Genomic DNA, 13,725 nt, shown 5'->3' with positions numbered 1-13,725 from the left:
CTGAATTTGTTTAAAATTCAGAAATTTTCAGTTTCATTTACTTAATCGATCGTTTACTTGAAAGAACGTTAAACTCAAGATAGAAGATAACACTAGCAAACAGTTGAATATAAAAAAATGTCTATTGCTACGATTTGTTTAAAATGTATACATAAACTGTCCCCTTCTATCGATTAACCCATGAATTTGATTTCTACCAACATTGAAACGGAAGGATCGACTGACAGTGGAAAGAATGAAATAAAATTGCTGTAAAACTGATTTCTTTGGAACAAATTTGGTTAAACGGGATATCCAATTCCTACGAAACGAATGTTTTACTCCCCTTCTTTTCTCGCATCGAATGTAATACCGAGATATTTGTCCCAGAGGGGACGATGGCAAATTAAAGGAATAAAGACAGACACTTGATAGATAACGAACAAGCGTAGAGGCCGTACTTTTATTTCCACGATGAACGTGTTCCGAATGCAAATTTCGTGACGAACTATTTAGTACCAATGCATTTTGTAAGAGGTAGGTAATTTCCAAAAAAAAAAAAAATGTAACGAAATGGATAACATCTAGCCACTAAATTTTTAGTTATTTGCACTCGATAAATTGCGACGTAATTCCAAAATATTTTCTCTCCCTCTTAACATCATTTCATATTAGAAATTGACAAATAGAAACAATTTGGAATCGCTTAGAGTACGCTAAGAATAAAGCATAGCTTTCATCGTTACTCTACTAACCATCCTAGAAACAAATGGTAAGTAATTAAAAATGAAACTGGAAAACTCAAGAGCGCAGCTTTATTCTCCGCTGATATAACACGCTGTATGTTATTCTATCCAATTATTGTAAAATATTACTTTCATCTTATCGTTATCCAATTCAATTACCCCGCAATCTGTTTCGATTGCGATAAAGTACACGGAAATACGTTCTCCGCGATGGTTAAGTGTCCAGTGTCTAATACCCGGGCTCTGTACCCAGGATTCTCGTCAGTTACTTCAAACAATTGGATACACGTTATCTGCTTAAGATCTGTCGGAACATTACGTTCTCGTGAACGTGAATCTCGGGAACTGTTCAGATACTGCAGACAATCTTGTCGGACAGTCTGCAACATCGTTGGCGAGTAGAACGATCCGATTTTAGCCTGTCGTGGAAAAAATATTTATCGATTTTTATCCGATCGAACGAAAAGAGAAGCTGCTGACATGCGAGACTCGTTCTCAAAACGGTTGAAAAAAGAAGTTCCAAACTCACGAGCGAAATATCTGCGTGACAGAGGAAGGGAAAAGAGATACCGTGACATATAATCAAATGTGTTCCTTAGAAAGTTTCCTATCCAAAGTTCCCGGAATAAAACTTTTTTCATTTGACGTAATGCAGCCCCTTCCTTGCCACCGTACTCGAACTCGGCTTAATTTTCGCAGATAAGACGGTATCACGAGGAAAATTTTTGCAAAGTCAGCTTCACGTTGTATACATGTAAGTAGCGTGATGAATTCGTTGTGTTTAACTGGTTTACTTCACGATATTACAACTAATCGAGTGATTAGAGGAAAGCTACGAGGGCTAGTTTTAAGCCACAAACAATGGCAACGGCGTCAGATGCACGATGAAGTTTCTATTACCTCACTATCTGGTACAAGCGTGAACAAATTGCGAGCATTTATGCTCGTTGGTAGATAAACTCCAAGGTAAACTAAGCTGGCACACCGCGTTACGAGCGTGACGAGATGAAGTTTATTAATCTTCTGCACGGCTCGTGTAATGGAGGGAAATTAATTGTCCAAGAGCCATGAACCATCGTGAAATTTCAGCTTGGCCGATGACTTTCTCCCTTTTTCGCTTCACGATGGCTATCGATGCACTTTACGCGTTACACGTATCGAGATTAACATTTTAACGCGACAATTATGTTTAATAGAGTGCACGTAATGTTTAATTTGAATAATCCAGTTCGATATGAATATTAAATTAACCTTACTAACGAATCCACGTGAATAGGTGAAATCGAAAGTAAATCAAAATTTACATCGATCCTTTCCGTTTAATAATAACATTTTAAATAACAAAATCGACAGCAGCTTTACAGAACAACACGATCGAATAAATATTCCAGTAAACTCATTTTCTGTTTGTAATATTTCAAAAGGCCAATCTTCCCAATCTTATTCATTCATATTTGTTTCAACGGTACCAAAAACATTTACGAGTCGTGAAAAATCATAAACAAGCAACATTGTAATTTCCATGTACCAACGTGTAAAAATATCTGCCAAAAATATGGTTATTTCACCGTTACAAGGCCAATAACATAAACTGTCACGTGGTACATGCGATATAATGATACTGCACAGAATATGTAGGACAAACTCTTTTGTGAAATACAATTTTTATTCTACGATACGTACGAGTAAAACTTACTCGTATTCTGTTTGCAAAGCTTTCCACCACTACGTTATTTTCTATATATATATCTGAAATACAAATTATGAGATCTTACGCGAGTTCGGAAATTTAGTGCGACCATTCCCAGATATACTAATCATCGCATTGGACTCACAAGCTGTGCATTTTAGTCTCGCAGATATTCTTTGGCCAAGACAACACTCATTCTTTCAGAACGAAAATACGAACGTGGTTGGCTTGCTGTGTATTAAATTTACGAGTTTTTCAGGATCATCGATCGCATCTGCAACATTAACTCACGTGTTATAATGGCAAACAGGAGCAGATAAGAGATTAATGATAATGAACGTCAAAGATCATTCTGCTGGAAAACAATGGAAATAAAGGACAGATTAATACATATATCTTCTAGCAACGGAGTGTGATGTTGCGGTCACAGCTTCACAATAGGATTCGATTGTATCGATAAACGAACAAAACGATGGCGAACGTATCACAGATTTGATCGATTCGTGAAACTCACCAGCTTAACACGATCCTGCTCGCTTAACTCTACTATACGGAAAGAATTGTTACGAATGGTATTCGTTACGACAAATTGAGTTGAGAATGCTCACCAGCGCATTCTGACAGAGCTAAAGAGAAGTTGAAAAAAGTTCCTCAACGCCTCTACGATGGATACTTTCCATTCGGTTGTGCCTATTTGAAACTGGCCGAAAATTTCGAAAGCAGTGCGAAAGATAAATTTCTTTGCTACGATAATAGTAGAAGCCTCTTGAACAAGCAAATGTAAGAAACAAATGGTTTCTGCTAGAAATACAAAATGGCTATAAAAAAAATTACGAAGAAAAGGGTATATATGCGAATGCGTTTTACACAAAACCGATGTTTCAACGTTCGGTATAAAATTTTGCTTCGTTACTCGTCTTCCTTATTCAGTGAAAAACGAGGAAAGAAAAAAGGGAACAGAATACGAGGAGAGTGAATAACGCAGAAATGAATTGGAAATCTCTAGCGAAATTGATAAAAGGAAACATTGATTTCAGCTTCGCTGCACACGCCAGGCGAATACTTATAATTCATAAAGTTGAATAGATTGTACATATATGTAACTTTGTTACGAAACTGTAAAGCCATTACAATTTGCATTGCGCTACTAAAACGCGTCAATATATGGTATATATGCGCATATGCGAAACTGTGCATACTCTCGTTCACGCATTGTGGCTGATCAAAACCAAACATACCCATCTACTGCTAACTAGCAAGTTCAAATATTAAAGGGATTTACAGCTAATTCTGTTAGTGAAATTGCAACGTTGACCAGATAGAATCATAGAGCGAAGATCCGAGGAAAACTGGTGAGAAGCGAACGTTCTTAATCAAATTTCTCGGTTTATTCTTTCTCGATGCTTGGAGATAATTGCGATGTTTAAAAGAACTTCGTTTCTGTTAATGGGAAGTTTGGAAGATCTAAACTAGAAAACAACGTGAGGGAAAACGGAAACACGGCGAACAATCAAGAATTTAATTTTATATAGAAGCATCATCCACGGGAAATATTGTTTCGTTAAAAACTGTTCCACTTAGCAACACAAAAGAAATAAATCAACGATACAATACTCATCTATTGTGTCAAGAAGGGAGGATTGGTAGCGCGTATTTATAATATGAAAAAGAAATTTCTGATAAATAGCATTCCTGACAGAAGGAAATTGCATTACCGTCGATGTCTTACACACTTCGCGATAACTATACATGCGAAACGCAGACCGTGAAATATTGGAAATCGTTCGATCAACCGACGGAAGTTTCACAACAATTACAAGAACTAATTCAAGTTTATCGATTAATAGTTCATGTCATCAAAATTAGTAAGAATAATTAAAGAAAATAGGAACCAAATTAAAATAATCCACGATTGGAAAGGAAGTTAAAAAGACTAATGGTAAAGTTTGCCCGTGATACATTTCGCGTCGCATAATCAGGTCACGTAAAAATATATTTTATATAGGCGTATAAATTACTTTCCTCGGTGGCGTTTGACAACTTTTATAAAATTGTTACGCGGAAGCTTTAATTAGTACATTCTCATCCGTCGACGTAGTTCTCGGAAGACGTATTATTATAAAATATCTGAATAAAACTGAACATACGCGAAAGAAATATTTAAAAACGCGAGGATTGTACGAAGAGAGAGAGAGGAAACTAAATCATTACTTTTGATAATTGCAATGCCTAAGGCATTTTTATTAGCTGCAAGTTTATTAATTGCTGATCGATTACGGCGAATTCAAAGTTTATTTGAAATTTCTCCAAATATATCTTTTCTGTAGCGAATTCTACGTTTTATATCAAATACATCTGTCCTGATTGTACGTAGTTCGCTAAAATTTCCTTAACATAAATTTCGACTCTATACATGCTCCTTTCCCGATTTCACTGTTTTACGATAAATTTTATAATGGACAGATTAATATTCGAATTTCGTACCTTTCAATCACAGTGCCGCTTTTTCCGCAGGCAGCTTTGCACGTTATGGAATTAAAATCGCGCAGTGACAATAAAAAAAATTTTTCAGAGCAGAAATGTTCGCTATAGAATTATTTGATGGGAAGTAATTGAAAGCGCATACGGACGTTGCTCATTTCGTCGAAAAACAAACGTACAGCCCTTGGTACACGTTCAACTATTGACCAATGAAGTAAACTAAGTATTCGTAGCTTGCCTGTTTCCACTTCGCTAAATTTCGGCCAATCTATTTTTCTTTTCTCTTTTACAACTATCTTTTACAGCTACTCGTGTATGCTGTTCGTTCTTACGAGTAAAGTAATAACGCGTCAAATATATTTTAAGTAAATTACTTTGATTACGTCTTAATGAACCAAACACGAATTTTTGATCAAGGAAAATTAGCAACTTCAATATCCCATTTTCTACCGATCCATAGAAAAGTTCAAAATGTTATATTCTCGTTCAAAAGAAATCAATAAAAAAGTAATCGCGTGACATTTCTGATTCTCTAATATTACGCTAAATTATTACATGTCGTTACTATTAAAAACTATGCAAGAGGAATATCGACATTTCCAAAAATATATTTTAAGAACTGTCCTTTCCTTCTCCGAAAAGCCGTCCTTGTAACGAAAGATAAAACGCATTTACTGTCATTACCTTGTTCACCAGCTCGCACGAGGACTATCTCATGAATCGTCAGCAGGATGACGGTAAGCCCGAAGATAGTGTACTGTAGATAGCGCCACATCTCCGAAAACGAGAAGGGCCAGTCCCTACGTGCTGTCCGGATGGCCCTTCATTCCCCCTTTCAACAAATATCCCTGTGCCAAGGAAACGTTAGCCAGGGAAAAAACGATTCATCGATTCCCAACTGTTCGTCAGATCTGTAGCCGTATATCCCGACGCAAACACCACTCAGACGGATAACCGTAGCTACTTCGGTCCCTCCACCGTGGCGACATTAACCGATTTCACGGTGGAATGCTAAATGAACTGCTTTAATTAGCCAATTTCGCTTAGCAAAGGGATTTTATACTCTTCTTTAGCTTTAAGTCGCTACTACAGCTTCGTCTAATCAGTGAACCAGTCGGTCCTAATGAATCGAACATCTTGGACGCTTGCCGCGAAATTTAAAAGTATTTTTTATTTTAGTTGTTACGATTCATTGTATTCTCCATTCGATGATTATTCGCGTCTCGAAAAGCTTCTTTACGGAAAATGTTCGGTTACGACGTTAATAGGTACAGATGTGGTTCGAACGAACGTATTACCACTTGAATCATCGAAATCAAATATTGGTTCGTGTAGGTAACGTCTATGCTATTCACTCGCGATCAGTTCACGATTTACCGTTTAGCGAAAAATTAACTTTTTGTTCGTTGGTTTATCATGACCAATTCGAAACAAACGACATCGTGTTCACGCTTCCTTTCCGTTCCTTTCCGATATACATCATCTGTGGTAACTCGGCAGCGGTTTACGATCGTAGAATCGAAGCTCCACTTCTCCTCTTTCGTTAGAAGCAATCAGATTCCTTATTCATTTAAAATTTAACGACCAGTCTGGAGGTTCTGTTTCAACGATTACCAAGTTTCACTAGAAGCTTATGCTCCTCGAAAATGTACGAGACTCGCATCCTTGATGGTGGCTGCGAAAATCGCGGGAAAACCAATGAAGGCGGACGAGCCACCCAGAACTGTTAATAAACTGCGATACACTATGTTCTTTCTTCTCTCCAATGTTTCACAATGCATTCATTCCAGAGAATCGAATTAATCGAATACTCTTAACACGAGGAGCAGCTCGTTCGAAGATTCGTCGCAAGATCACGAAGATCAACATGTGACGCAACAGCAATACACTTTTCTTTTCAGAATATCGACAGAAACACTACATACACTTGTTAATAATTTTATGTTCCTCGTTCGATTATACTGAACGAACAAAAGTACATGCGTGCAAGGATGTGGTCGCCTCGTGCAAACGACACGCGATGATCGTCACGAATCCGTGAGATCGCTGGCGAACGTCATCGTCTTCGCCGCGTGGCGGATAGAAACGACGGGAACGGAGCGCGGTAAACGACGTAACAAAGAGACGAGCGAGTGACAAGCGAGGAAAGAGGAGATAGTTGCACGCGCGAAAACGAGAAGAGTTCGCGCAACCGAATGCGAGCGCAGTGGCACGAACGGTTCGGTAAACTCGCCAAGCGCTTCTTCGAAACACGGAGATCCGATCGGAGAGCCGAGCAGAGACGACGGTAGCCGTGCGGACCCGAGTGAAGGGATCATGCGACTCAGCTACTGTTAGGCGCCTCTATCCAGCCACCCCCATCGTGAAACGCCTGTCCGGTTGCGCCGTGGCACACTGATAGCACCGCCACCTCCCACCCTTACACACCTATTGCTCCAGATACATGCGCTATCTTCTTATTTTACTTATTACTGTTTCACAACGGTTCGTCCCATCCGTTGGCCCTGATCAAAATATATCGCACGTTGCTCAAAAGTTATGAAAAATCAGGTGAAACGAGGGTGAATCGTTGCATGCGATTCGCGCTTCTTCGCTATTCGAAATCGAGTTTCACGATATTTTCTGGGATCAGGTACAAGTGGGTCGTGACATTTGTTCTTTGCGTAGTCGATTAAACCGAGACAGTGAGATGATAAGTTAAAAGGTTGAGAACGACCGATAACGATGGATGTATCGTAGTAAGGAATCCAAATTGAAAAAGCCATGAAAATGAAAGAGTTCGATGAAGGAAGGTTGACGGTGTGAGCAACAGCTGGGATTCTTTGCGTTCTCATAGTCTGATAACGACGAATCCGTAAAGCAACGAGCGTCGTAAATCAAAACGAGCCTGAAACAAGCAGGTACTAGATGCGAACGTAATACAACTCGGACTGCTCTCGTTATAAGCCTGTTGTACCAGTATTAAACCGAAGTGTGAAACTACGTGTGATCGCTATGCTCCAGCAGCTGTTATTGCCAGATGCAATGAACGGAACGCGTGATCATGGATACAAGCCGAAAACCATAAAGTAACAACATAGCTGGCTGTGTTGGCCGATTTAACGCTCTTTTTAACTAATTCACTTTAATTTACAACCTATCCATTTCGCTGCGCCCTTGTACTGCAAGCTGTTTTATAACAGTTACGATTCTGTCGGCCCGAACATCGAAACGAATTTCGGTGTTTTATCTTTTTCAATTCTTCGTTTTACGTTACATCGTCATGTGCATTGTGCCATATTTGGCAACGAAAAGGAACAATCGCAGTTACAGCTGACCTCTGGGCTTAATTATCCAATTTACCAATATCGATGATTTATTTTCGTTTAAAATGGATTAAACTAGGTCACCACGGCCAGCTTTACAAATAAAACCACGCGTGGTATTCGTGCCATTAATTTTTTAACGATTTGTTTAATTTTCAAACATTTGTGTAAAACTGTAGCTGTGCGAAAAACCAAGCATTTCGAAAACATTTCCGTTCGGTGTAAAAGCCTGTAACTAATTGTAAGGTATTGAAAACAAGCCCATCGTTTTGTCGTTATCATTTTGCAAATGTGTATTTTTCGCTAGCGTACACCTACGCTAATAACTGCAAAATAACTGCAATCGATTTCGAATAAATTTTACAGTAAAACCGAATTCCCGTTAAGTTTCGGATATCGTTTCTTATAAATTATTATTCAAAATTAATTTCATATTCCACGACTGCGAACTAGACTGGAAGATTCGGCATTAAACTAATTGAACCAGAAAAATCGAAGTGGTATCGATGAAATACGGCATGAAGGCGATCGCGTAAGAATAAATCCGCGCAGCTTTCGATAATACACGTGTGAACATCGCCAACAAATAATTGAGCAAAGTTGCGCCGATAACGGACGCAGTTTGTCATTAGACGATTTAGTTCTCCTCGCCGTGGACAGCGTATCGTAAATTTGACATAAAATTTATGCGACAAAATTACAGTCTGATACAGAGTGCACGATACGTACAGATAGCCGGCGTTATGATGCATGGACCCGGCACAGAATTAATCCAATAAAATATCAACGATACGCTATCCCGGAAATTCTATGTTACGTAGTAACGCTATTACAATCCTATGCGCGTAAACATGTCACTTTTGCTCGGATCACAGTTTTCTCCTTCCTTTCTTCTTCTCCCTTTCTCTTTTTTCGCTCTATTTAATTTCCATGGGTTTCACAAAGTCCATGAATTTACAATGATATTTCCACGCGTTAAAAATGCCATACCAATACTTAGGAAGACATATTACAGGCAGAATATGAAACATCGTCGCGCTGAAACTGATCTGAATTTAATATGCTCGGGAGCAACAGTGTTCAGGATGAAAAAATTGCATGGTTACAAAAGACAGGACGTATAAATTGAATTTTTGTACATACAATATGAATAAAACATTTAACGTTTCTCATGCTGTATGATAGCGATATGTCTGAAATATTCGCGTAATAAAAATAATAGGTATAATTAGAATTCTTTTAAATGGATCTTCGATAGGTGTCATATATTCTCATTTCGTCGATGTCGAATTTAAGCCGAAGATGTTTCTCTTAATCTGTATTTATATAGCTCCGATATTTCCTAGATGTAAGAACTCCTGATATTTGTGAATGAACTGCAGTTGGTTATGATCCAAATATTTGGCAGAGCACGCAGCGGTGCTGCGATATTTATAAATTGAAAAAGAAAGATGCGTGTGTCGCACACCGGATGCAATTTGGTCGCGTTAAAGCAGTAGGCACTTCCTGCAGTTTGACATGGTGATATTCGCTCTGAAGCATTTCGCAGTCTGCCTCTAAACGCGAATATAAACTCGCAAGATCGAAATAACCGAACGCAATAATCAAAGTTTTGCAAAGATTTACTCGTCCTTAACATAATAATTCCGTACTCGTGTAAGTTCAAAAACAGAAATTCGGTGTATCTTTCACATAAATATTCGTTCGCATTATGTAGAATTTAATTATAAATTGAAATTATTGAGGTTATTAGATGTATAAAGAGAGAGACACGTGGATAAATTATAAGGTAGAAAAATATATCTGAAATACGGAAGTGAAAAGTACAAAGATTGAAATAATAATATGAGCTGGTCCAGATCCGCATGCTAGCAGTGTTACTCTATAACTGAAAAAAACCCCGAAGCTTCAGTGCTTTAGAAAGCTAAAAAGACCAGATGTAGAGTTTTCTTAAAAGCGGTGACCTTCAACAGAAATTAACAAACGTTGATCTAGATATCCGATTCCCTAACAATACGCGTAATTCACTGATAATAAATTCCAATTTCGAACGTGAAACATTTATCTGTAACGTGTTACTTGTTTCACCTATTTAACAGGCATTATGGTATTAGCCGCTATCAAATTACACCTCGCATTCGTAAAATTTATTATTCCATGTGTCTTGCAACAAAAACTCCTGTCTAAAGGTTAGATCCAGCTCAAGAAATTAGCTTCGCCTCTTATGCTGCACGGAACATTACGGGAGAAATTTGTTTTTGCTCGGATGCATACTTAATGGTCTACCATCTACACATTTTTTCGCTTCCGCTTGTTCTTTCAACTTTTTTCTTCTGTTTTTGCTTTTACATTCGTTACTATTCCACCCGTAGATACAGACAGTCAATAGCGTGTTCCGTGATTTTATCTTTATGTTTGTATGTTACTTTATCAAACAATAAATGTTGACATATAATCGAAATAAAGAGAAAAGCGATATAAATGTTTAACGTGAATCTTGAAAAATAAAAGCAAACGAGTCTACATGAATTTCAATATCGATATAACCGAGCTTTTATTACGTTTAAAAGGTCTAGGTCAAAATTGTCTAACCGATGAATCCACTGCTAGTATGCAATTCTGGTAGAACGTTAAAAAGTAAAAGACCCGACATTTATCCTATAGGTACTCGTATCCACGAATATTCCCGTACATACTATGTTCCGATGGTACTGTTTTAACGAGAGAAAACCGACAAACTTTCCCGGTATATTTGAGACATCTTTCTGAACAAAAAGGATTACATACAAAATAAGTCGATTTAACTCTATTACGTTGGCTATTTAGGCGATTATATTCTCATTCTGTTGGAGACGATTTGTTTCTCTCTATAGTTGTTATACTTCATAATAATTGAAAAGTATTAAAAAGTATAAATTAATTTGGTTGATGGCATCCCTATGCAAGACCTTTGGATATAATAGAATTGTTGAATAAAATTTAGGATCGTTGGTCAATGGATAGAAAGAATTGGATGATCTCCGTCTCACAGTCATCTGATCTATCCCCTTTAAATCTCATTCTACGGGATTGCACGAAACGGAAGGACAGATTTCAAGTCTGATATATTTAAATAGTTAATAACGATTGACACAAGTTAAATCATTGAAATACACCTGATTGTTATTTGCATATATCGATCGACCTTCCAGATGAAGATTATGTTGTTAATAATATGTTAATGTTCGTTAATAATTTAAATCATGAAATAATATTCCGTACAAACATACCGGCGAATTTTGCAAATTTTCTTGCAGAATTATATACTCGCGTTCGTACACCATAAATACGAATATGTTTAACTTACACGAGATTAAGAACGAAGATTAACTTATGAATGCACATTGGAGTTTATATGACATTAAGAACTCGGCTGAACAATGAAGCTCGAGTCCATGGTTTTACTGCGTCACGTTGAGTGAATTTGAAAAAGAAAAGGACTAGAGTCAATCATTTTCCGACCACTGTTCCCTTACGGTCATCGGCGTACTTCAAATGAAATTGGAATTTTCAACAATTTCGTCTCTGTTCCGGCTACGCCTCTTTTTTAACGTCGAGAGATCGATCTGCCTCCCCCTTCTCTTCATTTTTTTTTTTTTTTTTTCGTTCCAGAAATCATCGTACACCTCGACACGCCAGACCATTTTGCATGCACGAAACCATGTAAAGCCGCGGAGAGACTGAACATTTTCGCGTTTTGTTCCACGAGATTTTATGGTCAAATCAGTGTCAGACCTTGACGAGTGGAAACTTTTCAGACTGACCTATTGATACATATGTAGTTGCTTCATCCGCGATCCTGGTCATCCAAATTTATCGACATCACGAAGAAACGAACATGGAAATTAACTGTACGCTTCTAATCGATTCTATAGATTGCGAAGCTTATAGATTTGAAAGAAACAGCTGATTAAAGTTTCAGAATTAGACGCTCGTACAAAAGCAACGACACTTTGTTTCCAAAAGTTGATCATAATAGACGCTATTCATAGACGTTCGTCATCTTCCAGCGATCGTAACGAACTGAATTCTCAAGCAGTCGTTAGATCTTCGTAATTTCAAGAAGCGGTAAAGTTGAAGACAAATAAATGAGAAGTAGAAATTGCTATGTAACTGATTCCCGTTTTAAAACAATAAACACGAACGAACGAGTTTATAACAAGTTGGGATATAACTATCAAGAACAGCGAAATTATTGTTGATCCCCTGACTGCAACGCTATCAAGATAAAACTCAATACTTGATAAAACTGGATACTCTATATAGATACGATCCAATTCAATCCAGAGCAGAGCAAATCGGTGAATTGCGTTCGAGCGTTGCTTATCGAAGTAATATAATTTTTGCCACGATGAATAGCCAAACTTTCTGCATTGATAAGCAAATATCTTGAGACTTGGCAAAAACAGAGCAACGCGTACAGTCGGTGAAAGAGATACAACGAGGCGATAAAAGCGGTCAGGTGTTTAAATTTATATGCTTTGAGTTCCGAAACAGCACTTTAAAATGTAAGTGCAACAAAAATAGACGCCGCTGACACTCGAGTTGGTCCTCATAATCGAATAAAACAGTGCTTGAAGCAAATTCTAAACTTACGTAATTTTCTATCTTTTATACGATGGACACGTATCATATAGAAATTTTGCTGCTAGATGTTTAAATGTTTCAACAGGCTTACGACTTCTATGCTACGTTAGCGCGTTTTATTATAATTAACAACATTGCTATATGGTTCTCACCGACTATGTATAACGTAAATATGTATATCAATAAGAAAACGTGCACAGTCTTGGATTTTGAAGTTAGCTTGCAACTGGGTAACCGTAATTTTAAATCGCGGCAAGAGCCAGTCAGAATCAGCTGTCATAGCACGTTTTCGACAGGTACAGCTGCACATCCAGAACAAAACATGTATTCTCCATTCTGCCATCGAATATTCAGAGAGGCTTTTAACAATTCATCAATGCTGACGGTGGCCGAGCTTTACGTGTAACCCTTACCTAGGCATTTTACGATTTTCCTGTCAGCTACCCGCCAGAATGTATGACGGACACGTCGATCATAAAGCGAATCGATCCACTGTACGCGTAATTTTGTAAAAATTTGATCGTTTCGTTGTAGTGCCATAAAGCGCAACGATTTTTCCGAGAAGCGTCGAGAAACCTGGACAAACAAAGTACTGAAATGTCGAACGATTGATAGAAACATGCTTCTTCTGATTTCTCTCTACGTCGAAGTAATCCAAAAGCGACTACAGCGAGCAAATCCTCTCGATACCGTACGTCGCACGTCTGCTGTTGCTTAACAATAAATATTTTCCCTGGAAAGCAGCTTTGCGCCCTTGCTGGCAAAGTTGCGCTATTCATAGTTACAATATGTGTAAACTGTATGGAACAATAGCCTTAAGTAACTGTGGAAATAGCTCCAGTTCATGCGAGATATCTTATGCGAACAAAGATACATAATATATCGATTATGACAAGGG

At 37.9% G+C, this 13,725-nt stretch overlaps 1 protein-coding gene across 1 annotated transcript in view; it reads right to left on the bottom strand.

The window, feature by feature from the left end:
- Window positions 1–7,194, bottom strand: part of LOC122573403 (alkaline phosphatase-like) — a 234,674-nt gene extending 227,480 nt beyond the window's left edge. The window contains exon 1 of the mRNA XM_043739705.1: window positions 5,581–7,194. Coding sequence (XP_043595640.1) covers window positions 5,581–5,671 — 91 coding nt within the window. The 5' untranslated portion in view covers window positions 5,672–7,194. The remainder of the gene's footprint in view (window positions 1–5,580) is intronic.
- Window positions 7,195–13,725: the final 6,531 nt, after the last annotated feature.

This window comes from Bombus pyrosoma, linkage group LG12 (genome assembly GCF_014825855.1).
Source record: "Bombus pyrosoma isolate SC7728 linkage group LG12, ASM1482585v1, whole genome shotgun sequence".
NCBI classification, from domain to species: domain Eukaryota; kingdom Metazoa; phylum Arthropoda; class Insecta; order Hymenoptera; family Apidae; genus Bombus; species Bombus pyrosoma.
Note: the sequence above shows the minus strand (reverse complement) of the source record. Positions and strands in the feature narration are given on the sequence as shown.